At 30.6% G+C, this 18,029-nt stretch overlaps 1 protein-coding gene across 3 annotated transcripts in view; it reads right to left on the bottom strand.

The window, feature by feature from the left end:
* Positions 1-1,581: 1,581 nt before the first annotated feature.
* The window catches only part of LOC134711823 (glycogenin-1-like), a 25,514-nt gene continuing 9,066 nt past the window's right edge, over positions 1,582-18,029 (bottom strand). Inside the window, exons 4-11 of one of the 3 annotated variants that reach the window (XM_063572727.1) lie at positions 17,604-17,766; positions 16,886-17,012; positions 16,149-16,329; positions 15,405-15,431; positions 13,052-13,072; positions 8,745-9,248; positions 6,756-7,037; positions 1,582-4,378 (exon numbers count right to left, since the gene is read on the bottom strand). In XM_063572727.1, coding sequence (XP_063428797.1) covers positions 4,370-4,378; positions 6,756-7,037; positions 8,745-9,248; positions 13,052-13,072; positions 15,405-15,431; positions 16,149-16,329; positions 16,886-17,012; positions 17,604-17,766 — 1,314 coding nt within the window. In that variant the 3' untranslated portion in view covers positions 1,582-4,369. The remainder of the gene's footprint in view (positions 4,379-6,755; positions 7,038-8,744; positions 9,249-13,051; positions 13,073-15,404; positions 15,432-16,148; positions 16,330-16,885; positions 17,013-17,603; positions 17,767-18,029) is intronic. The other 2 variants (XM_063572730.1, XM_063572729.1) reach the window with 2 other exon arrangements.

Below are 18,029 nucleotides of genomic sequence, written 5' to 3'. Positions count from 1 at the left end.
TTATGAGTAGTATGATAACTATATTGGTATGTGCATACCTTGCAAGGTCCTCATGCCTGCCAGACAGTTTTCACTTGACGTTTGATTCATTTCATGGATCAGTGAACAAGGTTAAGTTTTGGTGGTCAACTTCGTATATCAGATACTATAAGCAATAGGTCTAGTATATTCGGTGTATGGAAGGACTGCAAGGTGTACATGTCAAACTGGCAGGGGTCATCGGACCTTGATCTCATTTTCATGGTTCAGTAGTTGTAGTTATTTTTTTTTGTTTTGGACTGTTTTTCTTATTCTATATGCAATAGGTCAACTATACTGCCTGACATGGTTCATCTGACCTTGACCTCATTTTAATGGTTCATTGGTCAAAATTTAGTTTTCTTGGTCAAGTCTGTTTCTTAGAAATTAGAAGCAATATGTCAACTATTTTTAGTGTATAGAATGATTGTAAGGTGTACATGTATTTCTTGTTTGGTTTGACCCTATTTTCTTTGATCATGTTAAGTTTATGTGGTAGTTGTAGTAAAGCTTTATTTTTACGATTTTCAGCATAATATCAACTATTTGTAAAAAAGGCAAGCGTTTCAACGTGTGCAGTCTTTTGAATTTTCTTTGGAGTTCTGATATTTTTACTACTTTTCTTTTAGAACTTTTTTGGGTCAAAAGTTGGTATGTGTTTGTTATTTTAACTTGATTTACACCTATTGTTGTATTGATTTCAATATACTGTGTATGATTTTTTCTTCTTGCGGCAATAATTTTCCTGTCCCAAGTTAAAATTAATTGCTCCTGGTTGCAAAAATTGACATTGAAGATTACATTTCATAAATTTTCTAATTTCAGTATTAATATGCAATAAAAATCATCAAAGTTGGAGCTACAAGATCAAAACACAAGAAAATGTCCCCAAAGGACATCATGCCCAGCTTGCAGTAAACCATTTCCAGGTTTAGTGAACCATAAATTATTTATCATGTTTCAAAAATATTTACATCCTAATAAACTCATGTACTAACTTCCAGGTTAATATGACTACAATTTCTTTATTAAAGTCTTAACCCAGTACTTTACCCATACTCAACAGACTTATGGATGGACAAAAACAAAGTAGCCCTCAACCAAGTAAGCCATAAAGAGACATTTTGATCTTGTATCCCATTGGACATCTGTGCATTCTTGTTTTTTTTCCTATGTACTTTATATATAGAAGGTCTACATGGCATTCTTGTTATGTTTTGAAGGTTTTTTTTTAATAGCGATAAAGATTATAACACAATGAATATTGACTGCTGTACCCCAATATTTTGACATTTTACCTTTAAAATCTGTCTGTTTTGCACTCACTTTGTTGTCAATATCATTGAATATATGCAAGTATCATGAAGGTGAGAGATTTAGGTAGCTATTGAACCAGGTTGGTCTATCATTTCTGGCATAAGGAAATGTCCAGAATATAACAAGTTGTTTTCCATTCATTTAATGTGTTTGATCTTTTGGTCTGTCATTTCATGAAGGACTTTCTGTTTTGAGTTTTCCTTGGAGTTCTTTTTGTTTTTTATTTTACTTTTTAAATAACAACTATAAGATTTCAATATTTATTGTTTATATATCATAACAGTCCTGGAGGTCTTCTTCAGACCTGTTCAACAGATATAGAAACCTCCATAACAATTAACAAGGCAGGAATCTTTTGCCTCCAGGAGAAATCAAGGATCTACAGCTATTTGTTGCAAATAAAACATCTATTCTCCTACAACCACCTTGATATAAAATAATTATGCATATGTCAGAACTCACAAGCACCAAAAACACCTTAAAATGATAAAATGGATATAAATTTGGTATGACAAATATTTGTTTATTTATCTCTTATTGAAACTAGCTTTGGTAAGAGGTATAGCATGCACATTTTATTTGAATCTGCAAAAATATTAAAATTTAATATGGCAAGAGGCTGTCAAAAAATTTAGTCCAATGTTGTTGCACTATTCATGATTTCATAATCTCAAATGTATGCACAAAAATAAATTTGATTGATCAGTTTAATTCAGACAAAATCTAAGGCAATTTTAAAAAAATAAGTTATAGAAGATCTATTTTTTATGAAAAAGAAAATCCTCTATGAAACCATCAGAATTTTGATAAATTACATTCCCTACATCAGTCAATACAAGTTAACTAATGCTCATTTCAATGAGAGAAGACATTACTCAGGTCTAACCAGCGATTTCAACCAGTTACTTTATATTGTTATAACATTGAATACATTCAAAACAACTAAAGTGTAGTATGAAAATGATTTTTTCAAGTTGCACATATGGTCTTGCAGGTTTGTGCTCTAGTGTGCATTATAACAGCACATGATTGCATATCTATCAAAGAATTATGAATTTTGAAACAATTATTCATATTAAAGATTAAATTTCCAGTTATTTAATTTTTTTTTATTAAAATGATCTTAAGAGGCTTTTCCAGGTTCCAAAATTTTAAGCACAATAAAAACACAAAATTAAAATTACCATAAATAAAAGTACAACATTTTTTCAAAGTGATTAAATGAAATACAACACTTTTATTTTTACAAAATCTGCTAATGACTTAAAAAAGAGATATATAGAAATACATTTGGATTTTCACACATTAATCCTTATAAATATTCAGATACTACAGAGTTTAAATATAGTCTGTCATGCAAAGATACAAAAAATAAAAAGTTTTACAAAGCTAAGCCAGCATATGACTTTCCTTTAATTTTTCTCTCTGGTCTTGTCCAAATATTTAAAAAAGCATTAATGTTACACATTTAAGCTGCATTGACAGAATTGATTTAATGCGAGCCTCTATAAACCGATTTGTTATCTTGGATGTAGAGTTTTCTGTTTTTTTTTCTTCTTCTATCATTGACCAAAGAAATAATACTAATAATAAATTATCTTGCATGTTTTTGAGTGTTGTGGAAAATTGAAGTAAGTTACAGGGATGCTGCCGTCTATCTATTGCAAATATCTATATACCATGCCATGGTTAGTTTGAATACAAATGTGTACAACTTCATTAAATTTTATTCAATACAAATACCTCTTGTACATATATGGAACTATAAAAAACTAGAGCATACATGAGTCTTGTTTTGTGATCCACCTTCAAACTACTATATAGCTATACCACAAGAAACTATAAATGTACTAGCAATAATCATGTGTACAAAATTTTGCCATATAATACAGGGCATACCTAATTTGATGTTATATGGCACATTTTATACAACATCATGTTTAACTAACATTCATCTTATTACTTTTATAAAACATAGAAGTATTTCTTAATAATTGTTTTAATCCTGAGCATTGAAGATTGTCAGCATAATAACACAAATGTCAACTAACAAACAAAAAACAACAAATATAAAAAAAAAAATACTGATGCCAAGTCATTGATCTAAGTTTATCAAGGACATTTAATATGCTTGTATTTCAAATCTTTATCCAAACTGTTTAAAAAAAATAATCTTTAAAACAAATGTGTAAGTCAATTTAAAATAAAGTGCAAACTCTTTTATGTCTAGAAAAACTGGTCAAGATAACAAAAACAAAATTTCAATTTACATGTAGATACTACTTCATATTTTTAAGGCTGAAATCATTTAAAGCAATCTTAATACTACAAGTCCTTGAAAAAATTTGAAAGATTTACTAGTTTTTTTGTTACATATGATGATTATTTCATGATATCAAGACAGTTCAAAGCTGCTATTTTTTTCACGATTAAGAGTAATGAAATTCCAAAGTACACACACAAGTAAACCTATGGTTTATCACAGAAGTTGCTATTATAAATTATCGATTTAGCTGGCTTACTTGTACATGTTTTAAAATTTCTATCGCTATATATTAGACAAAAAAATAATATTCTAATTTCTTGTTAACAATGGCATGATGCATTTATTAATTTTGAGGTTTCTTCACAACATAATTTTTTTTTCAAGTTGCATGCAAAAGTATCTACAGATAAATAGTTAACATAATTTCTACATAAAAATAATTATTCAATACATATTAGAAAAAACTATTATATAAATATTTGATACCTTCTTTTCATTTATGATTTAACTGAAAATAAATCAGAAATTTAAACATGTTTAATTATAAATCTCTCATAATTTAAACACTAATAAAACCATATGCTGACAAAATACATATGCACAACTTACAGTTATATGGTTTGCAACAAGTGACATAACAAATAATGCTTACAAATTATATAAGTTGTACCTAAAATTACATGTATTAAAACAATGTATATACTTGACTGTTAGTTGGTTTCAAAGCTTCCTCTGGCATGGATTTCTGCTGATTTGCATGCATACTGTTTATTCACACTGGGTAAAATAAAAATAAAAAAACTTAAAATAAATACACAACTTCAATACACAATCTGTTTATTACTGGTTAGTTTGTATGAAATAATGACAGTTAGTTGAAAGTTTTTGTGTAGTTTTTTGTCATGCATTTATAATACAACAGTTCCAAGATCGTGAATATTTCAAGGTGGAAGTTGAAAAAAATAAATCACATGATATTTTCTATTCACATGCCCAATCTTTCTTTTCTTTTCTTGATCCTGAATTTTCTGAAGTAATCATGTAACTGGCTTTTGTAAAATAATATCAAACCCAGAGAAAAAGACTATTTTGGATCTTTGTATTTTGTTGTAACATTGTAATTGAACTTAGAATTAAATATACATGTAATAATTTATAAAAGCACTGCAATGGTTAGTCTGATCCTTTTGTCATTTTGAACAATAGAATATGTTTAAACTAATGGTTAGTCAAGACAGCAACAGTAGTAGTCTTGGACCTGAAAGTGTTTTTGTAAAGTTCACATAAAGTTGTTGAAGTCCTATTTAAGCTGATGCAATAATAACTTATCTTAGAAAGTTTTGAGCTAAATGAATGGTATCTTCAATTAAAAATGAAATATAACATGCAAATTAATAAAAAGAATGCACACAAGGTGTTTTAAGTTAAGCCATATAGACATTAATGCAAACACACTTTATACCTGGTTATGGCACCAAACTATGTCTATCAATATCACTCTCTTATAATGTTACATCTTTCCCAGCCAATGTTTTTAAAATTTTCCCATGATTAATTTATGAAAATGATAAGTGACTGTCAAAAGCTCCAACAAATCTTTTGTAAAGAAAAGAGCTAAAGCAAGACATGCTAAAGTTAACGTCTGGCTAGTATTTGGTTCCTTTTTCCTCTGTAATAATTCCAGTTTTACTGCTTAAAACCAGTGGAAAAGCAGGTTTATCCTAAAGTAATATTTCCGTTCAATAATTGTAATATTTCCGTTCAATAATTGTCTTGTAAAGGCTATCATTTGTCAGTTTATGAAAATAATTTTCATCACTGGTCATTTTGTTAGAATCATGATTAAAGATTAAGATCAAGACGATTAACATTGTAATTCTAAGCAGCACCACCCAATATATAAACTGCTATACACTCAGAATTTTTATAGTTGCTATTTTCCAAACTTTGCAGCAAAAGGATTAACTACTTTTTTAGTTGGAGTAGTTGATGGTTTGGCAGGTTCTTTAGAGGTAGCTCCCAGTGCTGTTGTTGATGTGGCTGGCCCTGTTGGTGATATTGGGGATTTTGGCTTAGCAGAAACTCGAGGACCAAATATTGATGCACCAAGAGAACCTACTCCTGCTGGTGATGTGGGCTTAGGCAATTTTCCTGGACCTGGTTTCGGCACAACACCAACTTTAGATTCTTCATTTGCTTTGGTACCAAGACTTAACTTTGGAGCTGGTTTTGAAGGAACTTTAGGATTCTCCTTTGGTGCTGCTGTTGGTGCCACTTTTGTTGGTAAACCAGAACTAGTTGGAGAAGTTGGTTTTGGAGCTGTTCCTGGACCAAATTTTTGAGCAGGTTTAGTCTCTACTTTTGGAGTAGGTTTACCAAAACTCTTTGGCTCTACTTTTGGAGGCTTTGGTTCTTCTTTTGGGGCTGGGGTACTCTTTGGTTCTATTTTAGGTGTTGGGGTACTTTTGGGCTCTGCAATTGAAGTACTTTTTGGTGCCACTACGGGGGCTGCTGCTGCAGTAGGAGAGGAAGGCTTTGGACCAATTTTTGGTGCAGCTTTAGGTTCTATTGTAGGTGTTGCTTCTGTAGAGGCGTGTTCTGCAGTATTGACTGGCTTCGTTTCTGTTACTTTTGTGGGTATAGATTCTATGGTTGTCATTGCAAACGGGGCTTCTATGGATTCTTTTACCGGTGCAGCTTTGATTGCAAGAATTGGCTCTTTCTGAGTAACCTGATCATTTGTTATAGGATCAGGCTGAGAGGCAGATGATTCAATACTACTTATAGGTTCTTTTGATTCCTTTGTAGGCTCAGGCTCTTTCTGAGTAACCTGATCATTTGTTATAGGATCAGGCTGAGAGGCAGATGATTCAGTACTACTTATAGGTTCTTTTGATTCCTTTGTAGGCTCAGACTCTTTCTGAGCAACCTGATCATTTGTTAAAGGATCAGGGTCTACACTAGATACAATAGTTTCAGGAGGAGAAGGCTGAGAGGCAGATGATTCAGTACTACTTATAGGTTCTTTTGATTCCTTTGTAGGCTCAGACTCTTTCTGAGCAACCTGATCATTTGTTAAAGGATCAGGGTCTACACTAGATACAATAGTTTCAGAAGGAGAAGGCTGAGAGGCAGATGATTCAGTACTACTTACAGGTTCTTTTGATTCCTTTGTAGGCTCAGCAGTCTCAGCAGTTTCCTCAGTAGGTGAACGTCTAGAAAATGGACTAGTAGCTGGTTTATGGGGTTCTGCAGGTTTACTTAGGGATTCTTCTAGTTTTTTCTGAATGTTTACAAATGAATCTTCACCTAAGTAATCAATCTGTCCCTTTTCCCAGTTTAACTTTCTTTCACCACTTGACAAAGCAGATGCAGAACCTTCTTGTCCTTGGTCTCTTGAAATCTTCAATGTTGCAAGCTGTCCTATTAATCCCTCCTAGAAAATATAAAAAAAAGAATTAAATACAAGACAAAAATTCTGCCAAACCCATTCAATCATCAAAATACTTTAACTATGTACAAATTACAATAACAACTATAGAAATATCTTTTATTCATCTTATCATTGAGTTGCACACTGTTATACTTTGGTTCTGATATGTTTTTCAATTGTTGTAGGGGTTCTGTTGAATCACTAGTCTTCAATTCACAGTAAAAATTCAAATCTTAATACATTTGATGGATAGGATTGTAAAAATACAGATAGATATTCCATAAAAATATTTTGATTTAAACCTCAGTATGATTGTATTGCTGAGAAAAATTGAACTGCTTAATAATATCTTGACTAGATGCAATAAATCAGCCAAAGCAGTTTACATCATAAATATTTTACATCAATCTGAGCTGATGGAATAGTAAATGATTACAATAAAAATATTTATTTAAATATTTTGAATGGTATCAACACATACTAAGACTTTTGTTTGTCAAAGCTACCTTGACATAACATACAACCTTTTTTTACATTTTGATAAATTGCAAACAAAACTGTAAAAGATATGATAAGATAAAACCTATTACTTAATTTGGTTCAAACGATTGATTCCAACGTATTTTCTCCTTAAATACATGAACATTAAAAGCCTACAGTAAGTCAGTAAGAAAAATCTATTATAATGTATGACTGTTGTCTGATAGACCCCAAGTTGTATGATCATCCGGGAAAATGATTTGATATATTACCATTAAAATAATATAGCAAGAGTGTTGAGTTTAAGAGACTCGGAACTATGAAGTGGCATGATCTCCTTTGAAGATTTTGTCAACATATTGTAGAGCTTTAAAAAATTGTCCCAAAGTTTGTTCAAGATATACTTATTCCAATTTTTTTAATAAAAATTTAGAGAATTGAATTCTAAATCTATCACAAGGTTAAAAAAACAAAAAGAAAAAAAACCCCAGGTGCTATATAAAACTATACTTTAAATTGATATCAGCTAATAAACTGATACAATATCTTTTAAATTCTCCATCATAAATTTAGTTAGAATATGAAACTCTCCAATTATTTTTTAACCCGATATTATGTTATGGTGTAAGGAGTTGATTTATGAGTAATAATCAGTCTCCAATGTATTTGTTTATGAGTATTAACAAGCATTCCAATGGCAACAGCAAGAAAAGTAGGTGTCAAAATTTTGAAAGGTAGCATGCATCAGTTAAAACGACATGCAGAGTATTAAAAATATAATATTAAACTAAACCAAAATCTGGTTTGATTTTATTTCACAAAGGTAACATATGTTTGGAAATTACAACTAAGCAAATAATATATTTCATTAACTGCTGAAAACATAACAGAAGATAATAGTTCAGGGACTTTTAAAATGCTCTGAAACCAGTGTAAAATTAAGTTTTACATTTATAAAATCTTTTAGTAAAAAAGTCAAAATCTTTTTACAAAACTGAAGGTAAGCAGACATTAACAGCCCATCATCACATTCTGAATCTGAGGAGTTCTGAATACTGTCACTATGTAATACAGTATAGGAAACTGCACATATATTGATATACCTTAAGCAGAAAGGACAACAATCTATCATATATATATGTATACTACACTCTAGAATAGCATTGTCAAGTCTCTAAGGTAACAAACCCACATGATTTTCCTTTCTGACTGTGTGTGCTTCAAGCTTACCTCTGACATGGCTTTCTCCTCAGAGTTTATAATATTAACATTTTCTGTTGGATTCTCTCCAGAACAATTGTTTGGATTTAACTGTTCTTGAGTTGCCCTATTATCAGTATTTATTTTTTCATGATTATCACTATGGTCCTTCACATGGACATTATTGTCAGTATGACCACAATAATTAGCACTTTGAATGTCAATATGTTCATTATGCTGCCCACTTTGTTGTTTGTTATTGGTCCACGTTTGCACAACCTTTGGGGCATCATATATATGAGATGAAGGGGAACTTGAATCTAAAGTGGTCATTGGTTCCTCAGCATAGTGGCCCTCTAATGTCGTATATGACCTTGGAATGTCCATTAGAAGTGGTTTACTACCTTTTTCGGACAAGGTGTCAGGATTTTCTTGATAAAATACATTCTCCACTGTAGGAGGTATAAAAGGGAATACGGACTGGAAATTTGGTTTGGGTTGTTGAACTTCACGATTGAAAAGCTTTTTCTGCTGCTGTAAGCAAAATATAATGCTAGGTTTGTCTTTGAGAACTCAAGCTTGAAAACAAACAATCCTAGTTCTCAGACTTCAGCAGCTCATATGCCAAAACAACAAAATATATTTTTAGAACATCAAGATCCGTTACATGCAAATAAGCAATATAGGTGCAGTTCACACAATTACAAGAAAGCAGATTCCAATCTATTTTCTACTCTGCCTGACAAGTAATGCTATGCCAGCATATATTTCATACTTTATAATTCATGTTCAAACAGTAACAAATTCAAGCATTATTTTAGGCTAATATTTTTAAGCTGCAAGCCAATATAAATGCCAGTAGTGTTCTGCAAATTGTCAATTAATCATTCATAAAAAATAAGGAAATCTTTTTGTAAATAAATTGAAATGAGTCTCTCTTTGGGTGCATGACAAACTAAACATGCTAAAGATGGGTTACTACAACACAATGACACCATTCCTCATATTAGTTACTTCAGACCCATGTTACATTTACAAAATCACTATGGCAATCTGATTAAATATCTACTAGCTTTTTTTTAACAATAACAAAGAGAAGATGACAAGGATTTACATTCAAGATATCATACCTTTGTAATTATGTTAATAAGTAATTAATTCATAACAGGAATAAAAATAAATCTACCAAATTTGAAGAACTTGATATGTATAACTTCTTGAAAAGAATCCATTTCACTCAAATAACAATTCTAACTTGCAATCTTGGTTGATACAATGGCCTAGAATGTTGCTATGATTTTACTAGAATAGAAAGGACAATTTTTACCTGGTGATACCTTAAATTACTTTTGGTCAATGTTGGTTATTGTGATGTAGTAAAATGCCTAGTGAAACATTACACTACCACATACAAAGTAAAGTCTTAACATTTTTTAGGAGTCATTTATCTATTATCCTAATTTTAAACATTACAAATAAAATTCTCAAAATTAAAATCAAATATTCACTCAATGTCTAGTCTTTAAAATGACTCGACAGGCAATAGTTTACAAATTAAAATGAAATTTGGGAAATATTTGTTTGGCAGGGCAGATATTTTTCCATTCTGAATCCTAAACACTTGCTCTTTGTATCTCATTCAGATCATAATGTATGAACAGCATTCCATTGTCCGCCTCTCTCTTCATATTATATCTATTCAAGAACAATAACTCCAAATTAATTTTTGTGGTATGCTGACACTGTTGAGTTCTTTATAATATCAATATCCAAGAGTCATAACTCTTGTAAAAATAGTTACCTGGATCTTTTTGATGACCTTGCTGATACAAGATTTTGCAGTAACCTTCATTAATTAATGTTCTTCTGAGAGTACTTACAAAGCAATGTTCCATATAAATTACATTTCAAAGAGTCTTTTTCTTGTACAGATAATTTATCAGGACTTATTTAAAAACTGAGGGTGCTAACAATGCAATTATATATAAAATTTTTTGTTTCAAAGTGGCAAAACTCTTTCAATTTTTCACCAACAATATGACATATTAAGTAAGGTGTCAATGCGGTCTTATCTGGCAAAACTAATATGCTTTGATCTGTGAACTAGAGGCTTGATTCCAAAGCCATGTATAACATGTATACATTGGGGCCAGCACAAACATTAAGCTGGAGCCATCATAATCTTTATTTCAATCCTATCATTAGTATTAACGCAGTATACACTCCTTTTAAATTCTAACTTAAATTTTAGCAGCTGTGTTGCATTCCCTTAATGTTTTTAACTAACAACTTCAAATTTGTCAATTGTTTCATCTTTCAGTTTTTGAAATCTGTGCGACTACTCATTGTAAACATGCATGACAGATAAATTACATCTACATTGCAAGTTGAATGTCACTTTCAAAATCATCCCCCTATTCAAAAACCCATGATAGTATAAAAAGGACAATGTTCATGTTTGGCAAAATATGGCCTTAAATTTAAACTTTATCATGCAATGTAAATACAGCCATAATGTGGTTCATATGTGTTTCTCGTTTCTGTTTTTTCTTTCTCTATAGATAAGATGGTTGGTTTTTAAAAGTTTGAATGGTTTTACACTAGTATTTTGTGGGTCCCTTTAAAGTTTGCTGTTCGATGTGAGCCAAGGGTCTGTATTGAAGACAGTACTCATACCACATCTTCTTATATCTATATGATTGCTGTTTCTATTTCAAAAGTGTAATGCTAGTTACAGCTCTTATATAAAAGCATGCAAAGCAAACCATTGATCAACTTGCTTGCTATGTTTGTTTGGATATTTGCAAACAACAGGTAGGTTGTTTGTTTACTAAATACTGGAATTTTATTGGACAATAAACATCAACTTCAGTTCATGTCCAATCAAATACAAGAATATATTGAAACTCCGCCTACATATTGTTTGCAAACATCTAAGCAAACATAGCAAGCAAGTCGATCAAAGTTTCGTTTTGCATGCTTTAATAGAAGAGCTGTAAAACTACCCTCCTCATATAGTTTATTACAGGCTCTAAATTCAGCTGTAACCTACGATCTAAAATGATCTGTAACCTAAAGGTAGCAGGTTAATACTAAATCCCACATATCTAGGGTAATCTGTTGTACAATAATTAAATATACATGTATAGCAAGGTATAACAGTGAGCATTAACAGAGGTCTATTGAAGTGAGAAAGACTGATAATAATTTGCAAGGCTATGAGTCTGAGAACAGGATTGTCAGTTTAACTATATAACAGTGCAAATAACAATGGGTTAGTAAGTACAAGTAGTGCTACCATAACCTTTAACCTTCATTGTTCAGTCTTTATTACTAAACAATCTCTTGGAAAAAAATTAGGACTGCTAAAAATTTTGTTAACCTGGGTTCCAAAGAATATATCAGTGAAAAGTTTAAGAATTAAATTTAATTTTATCAAACATAAATAAGTTCTGCACATTTAATACTGTATATTCAGAAATTATTACTTTAATTAAAGATAACGAAACTGGGTGAGCATCATAAAAATAAGAACTTGTAGTCTGATATCTGATACATATAGCTGTATATTCTTCCTGTTTTTTTTCCTATAATTAATGCATATGATAATTTCCGAATTTACAAGTTTTGAATCTTTCCATAATTATAAAAATTAAATTTACAACTGGACTATACAACTTACTACACTAACATCAAAACATTCTTATACTGGAACTATACTATCACCACACTGTACAACAGACTCTCATCATTTTGGTTTCAAACCCAACAAATAGGACCAAGGACCATGTTGTCAACAAGGAAGGAAATATACTTTTAAAAGTGTTTCAGTTTAATAGTATCAAAATAAATAATGAATAAATATATTTCTTCATGTTTTTTCTCTTTATTTTCATTTTGAACAGATTGAACTTGGACGTGAATATTAAAACACTCATTTATAATGGAAGACTTGAATGAGTTAATCTTTATAACTGGTTCTTGAAAAATGGGAAGATTTTTTGCTTTTGCTCATTTAACAAAGGAATATCACAGAATCTGGTTTTAAAAAGTTGATGCCAATTTTTAGATTTTAGATTCATAATAAGAAAAGTAATCACTACAAATGTCACCTTAGGCTAAATATAAATAACAGAACTCCAGTCAATTAGTTTTGTTGGAGAAAATAAAATGAAATACCTTTCGACTTACTGACATGCTTTTCAAGTATACAGCCGTGATTTTATCCGTCAGCTTTTGAACAAATGATAAAGGGTAAGTTGTACAGTGTAATTAAATCAATGTGTAAATAAATAGGAAGTTTAAAGACAGTTTACGTAAAGAGTAATATTTCTTACCGAAGTTGTTAGCATGCTCATCTGTAAGTAGGAAATAAAAACATAAAGGTTAAATTCATGATGCATAAAATAATTCACATAATAATTCATGTCATAAAAATAATTAAAATTGTATATATTTGAAACTTCACACAATTAATGCATATATATTCAAATAAACAGTTGCAGTAAATACACATTATCAAAACCAACCATTCATATTATATGCAAAGGCATTTAACACTTAAGAAATCAAATGGGAAGATTTCTTACGTTGTGTTTTCTTATCTAATTTTTCAATATTAGAAATCTCATACACATAAGCAAAATAACTTCAATAAGCATCTGGAAATAAATACAATGACCTGCAAAATGGATTAATACTATAGGGTTATTGCATGAATATTGGGGAATATTGTCCCGAGTAGAATCTTATATTGCACGAGCTTGCGAGTGCAATATATGTTCTAAGAGGGACAATATTCCCCAATATTCATGCAATAACCCTTTTATTGTATAGCAATATAATATTTGAAAGTAAAAATTGGTTTAAACTAAGATTTGGCTTTGATGACGTCATGCATTTTGAAGATTTATTGCACTAGTGCAATATTATAATTTATTGCACGCTAACTTTTGGTTACTTTCTGTGGGAAATATTATATTGCTATACAATAATAACTAATCTATTATGAAATAAAATTAAATATATTAATATGATCATCTGTGTAGTCAAAGATACTCCTATGCCTAAATTCGTGTTGAGAGCATTTTCATCCCATTTTGGGCAATCAACTATTGTTTAAGAATCATAATAAAAACTAGAAATTCCAAAGAGGCAAAGACAGTGATAAACATTGTACATATGAACACTTATCATGCAGATTATAGTCACGAGTACAAACAAACAAAATACTACTTCAACAATTTTAATGTCAGCTAATACATCAGGAAGGAAAATATATAAATAAGAAATTCCATTTTTGATGACAACAAAGATGAATTTATTCCAAGACAATACAGAACTAACAAGAACAAAAGCAGTGCATCGACATGTATTGGGTTTACCTTCCCAGGAAAAAGACAGAAAAATTTAGCACATCTGTAAGGTAGAAATCTCCACCACCATGGCCTTTTGTGTCTTCCATAGGTAGTAATGTGCATTCCTGTTCCTGGTATACGATCGAATGCTACCTTACATTGCAGCATGAAAGTGACAAACATTAAATATCACTAGCTCTAGATTCTATATTCTGATTGACATAAACATGCCTTTTTAAACTTTATTTCTTTTAACTAAAATCCTGCATGTGCATCTTAACAGAACAGTATTTGTAACAATTGTTTAAAATATACTTTGGGAATATATATATAAAAGATTACCAGTATATTGCAAGCATTGATAAACAGGACAATTCCTTATAAAGAAACGGACTTGATTAAATTATGATGTAGAGCTTTAAAATTTCAGTTATATAGAAGTCTATTCTAATACTTTATTAGCACACTCACTTCAAAAATGAAATGGTGAAAAAACATTTTTAAGGCAGCAAAACAAAAACTTTTTATTTTGTGTTGTTGGGTTACTGACTAACTGAAATACACCCCATGTATCCATTTACTGGTGATTATACTTCATCAGATCAAGTGCTAAGTAAACAATCACAGATTGTTAAATTAAAATAATAAAAGTGTCTGAAGATAAAATATAACTCAGAACTATGAATGAACTCACCAAAGGATACCACCCCCCCCCTTTTTGCCTCCCAAATTCAATTATTTCCCCTATCAATATGTTGGGCAAACATTCTATGCTTTAATGCACATCCTCTTGTGGTGTTTCAAAACTGTGTAAAATGTCACCAATTCAGTATTAAACCAGCTGTTAGTGTTTAGGATTTGTGCATACAAGAAACTGTCATTCTATAGGAAGTAGGTTCAGTTATTTCCCCAGTATCATATAAGACATGGATAATGTCCCTTGGTGCTAATTCTGAGGTCGTGTTCTACAACAGTGTAAAGTTGCTTTAATATATCCCTCTATCTTATTGATAGGAGACTATTACCATGTATAGTATTATTGGAACAAGTTTATTATCTCCCCTTTGACATGAAGGACCATAAATCCCTTTTCCTTAAAAATATTGTGTCAAAACTGAAAATATAAGATAGCATACACTGTAATCTTAATAAACTGATCATCTCTTGTGGAGGGTTGTGGCATTAGCAATCATACCACATCTTCTTTTTTTATATAAAGATAAAATTAATGAAAGAAACAGCAAATATAAACAAAAATTCAAAATTCAAAAAAATCCTAAATGTTTTAACAAACTAAAATGAAGCTTTTAATATTAACAACAAGTTACTATACCCTGTTATTCTTATGGTTATTTGTTTTCTGTTAATAGTCACATAGAGAGATTCAACACACAAGAAGCAGGTTTTAAAACATAAACTCACATGCATGCAATGTACACAAATATAGAACAAATGAGACAACACTTGAGAGGAAGCTGTCAGAAAATAGTCATTATTAAACATATAACAGCAAGAGTTTAAATCTAAATATCTTAAATTCCATCACAAACCAACACTCAGTGAAATATTTAGTATTATCCAAACTGTCTATCTAATTGCATTATTTGTAAAATGTATTAGAGTGCAATTCTAAATTGTAAGCTTACAAATGTTTTCTAAAATAAATAAAGGCATTTTGATGTGAATGTTTCTATAGCATGTAGTGTCAGATATGTAAATGATATGACTAATCTAGAAACTCACAACTAAACATATTGCAACTACAAGTATTTAAAATATGTTGTTTTCCCTTAAACTTTCAAATGTCTATATTTCAAACATAAGGTAGTAAATTGTGTGAATGTTAAAGCCTACAATATATTTTTTTTGCAAGTATTTAGTTAAAATTTTATGTTTTTTGCTCAGTAATCACAACAGGGACATTTTGAGAGAGATACAGTTTCATTTTAATCTGAAACATAAATAAGCCAATATTTTTTTATGTTAATTACAAATCTCATAATTTCATGCATCATTCTGAAACAAAAATTGATAGCACAAAAACAGATTATACAAGTTAAAAGTTAACAATACCAACCAGATTTGGATCAAGCGTTTGTTGTACATCTTCCATAAATATTGTCCACCATAACTGTAGAAATTCTGCGTTGTGGCCAGAATCTGGAAGTGGGGTTACCTCCCCTGATGAGGTATTAAATGGCTGATGCCACGGTTTTGTAGCACCAATAAAGTGAACTATTTTTACATTATTTTTAAACCTGTAAAAGAAGAAAGTATCAATATTTAGTAACACAAATATAATTGTTAAAACAAACTCAAACAAGTTTATACATATTAAAATATTTTATGGTCTTGTCAACTTATCAATGGAAAAATTCTAATTCATTTAAAACAACATTGAACATGTGAGTTTCATCTGAATATGAGCTCTGCTAAAATGTAGACTGCTGTTATAGATGCAGCAAATACAAACTTTTAAGTCTTTGGTTCAACATGTTCAACCCAGCAGGCCTTCACAATCAAAGGAAACAAGCCACTTGAATACATCCAAGTCAGTTCTTGTCATAAACTGTGTGTCATTATCCATGGTTTATTTTTAAATCAGGGAAAAGGCTAATGGAAGGTTACAATGATATCAAAGGAAATAAAATTTAACCTTTTTTGCCTTGTCCAAGACTTTCCATGAGCATTTTAATCAATTTATCTGACCTGCGACCCACAAAATACAATTTCTGTCAATGTTTAATTTATAATTCTCGAGAAATTAATAATAAAATGTACAAACAATTTGTGCATCACTTTTGTGTAACTTACTGTTTGAAAGCTGGAAGATAACTGTAGAAAGCTTGTGACACAACATTATATATAAATGGTAGATGCCGTGATATGTCTTCGGTAGCCCATTGACGAAAAAACATATTGAGTAATCCTTGATCTCCACCTAGAAGTAATAGACGATATTAAATAAAAATAGAACAAAAGGTTTAAAAAACAAACTTTTAAACACAATACAAATCACTTTAAATAATTTTAGCACTTTGTATTCATATATTGTATGACGTAATGGATTTGAATCATTCTGGGATAAGCTGTTTCATCCTCATACATGCGATGTACCCATCTTACATGGAAGTCATTAAGTAAAACTCAAAATTGACCACATACATTTTCTCTGCTTCAAAAAAACTAAACGGTTTGCCTTTTGGGTATAAAAAGGTGGTAATCTTGCTGATAGGATTTAATCAATATCCCTGTCTTTCATATTTGGTATGTGGAACAGAGTTCTTCTCATGCAATTTGTTTGGAATTTTTTCAACAAGAATCCTGGTTTGAAGCTCATTATTCATTGTGTTCTGTGAACATTGATGTACCCTTTTTGCTTACTACTATTTAATTTTAAATGTGACATCCTAAATATGCCTGAAATATTTGTCATTGGAACATCAGTTTGATGTTTGTATGACATTTTCTGATTGTACACAGCCAATATACAAAATATAAATACTGTAACTAATTATGTCTTTAAACATACCATCAAAACTGCCTTGATCTAAAGCAAACTGCAGAATGGCATTATATGTTTGTTCTGATGGTTTGAACACAAATACACCTGAATTAAAACAATCTGGCCACCCAGCATCAGGGGCTGCTGATAATTCTTCTCGGTTAAATAATTCATCTACATTTTGTAAGACCTGAAATTAAAAGAAATTTACATCACTGAGTAACAAATAATATCAGAAATTGCCAACTTCTGAAAAATGGAGAAATAAAAGAGAATGATATCAAAGGCATGTACAGAGTGGTATTGAGATAATATTATTTATAAGGCATGTGAATTATTTTACCCCATATTTTTTTCAAACAGAACTACAAGACTATAAAAGGCCCTGCCATGAAAAAATGTCATACTGTTTTGTGTCTTTAATTTTTTTTATAAATCATAAATATTCCTATC

The sequence above is a fragment of the Mytilus trossulus genome, chromosome 3 (assembly GCF_036588685.1).
Source record: "Mytilus trossulus isolate FHL-02 chromosome 3, PNRI_Mtr1.1.1.hap1, whole genome shotgun sequence".
Lineage (NCBI taxonomy): Eukaryota > Metazoa > Mollusca > Bivalvia > Mytilida > Mytilidae > Mytilus > Mytilus trossulus.
Note: the sequence above shows the minus strand (reverse complement) of the source record. Positions and strands in the feature narration are given on the sequence as shown.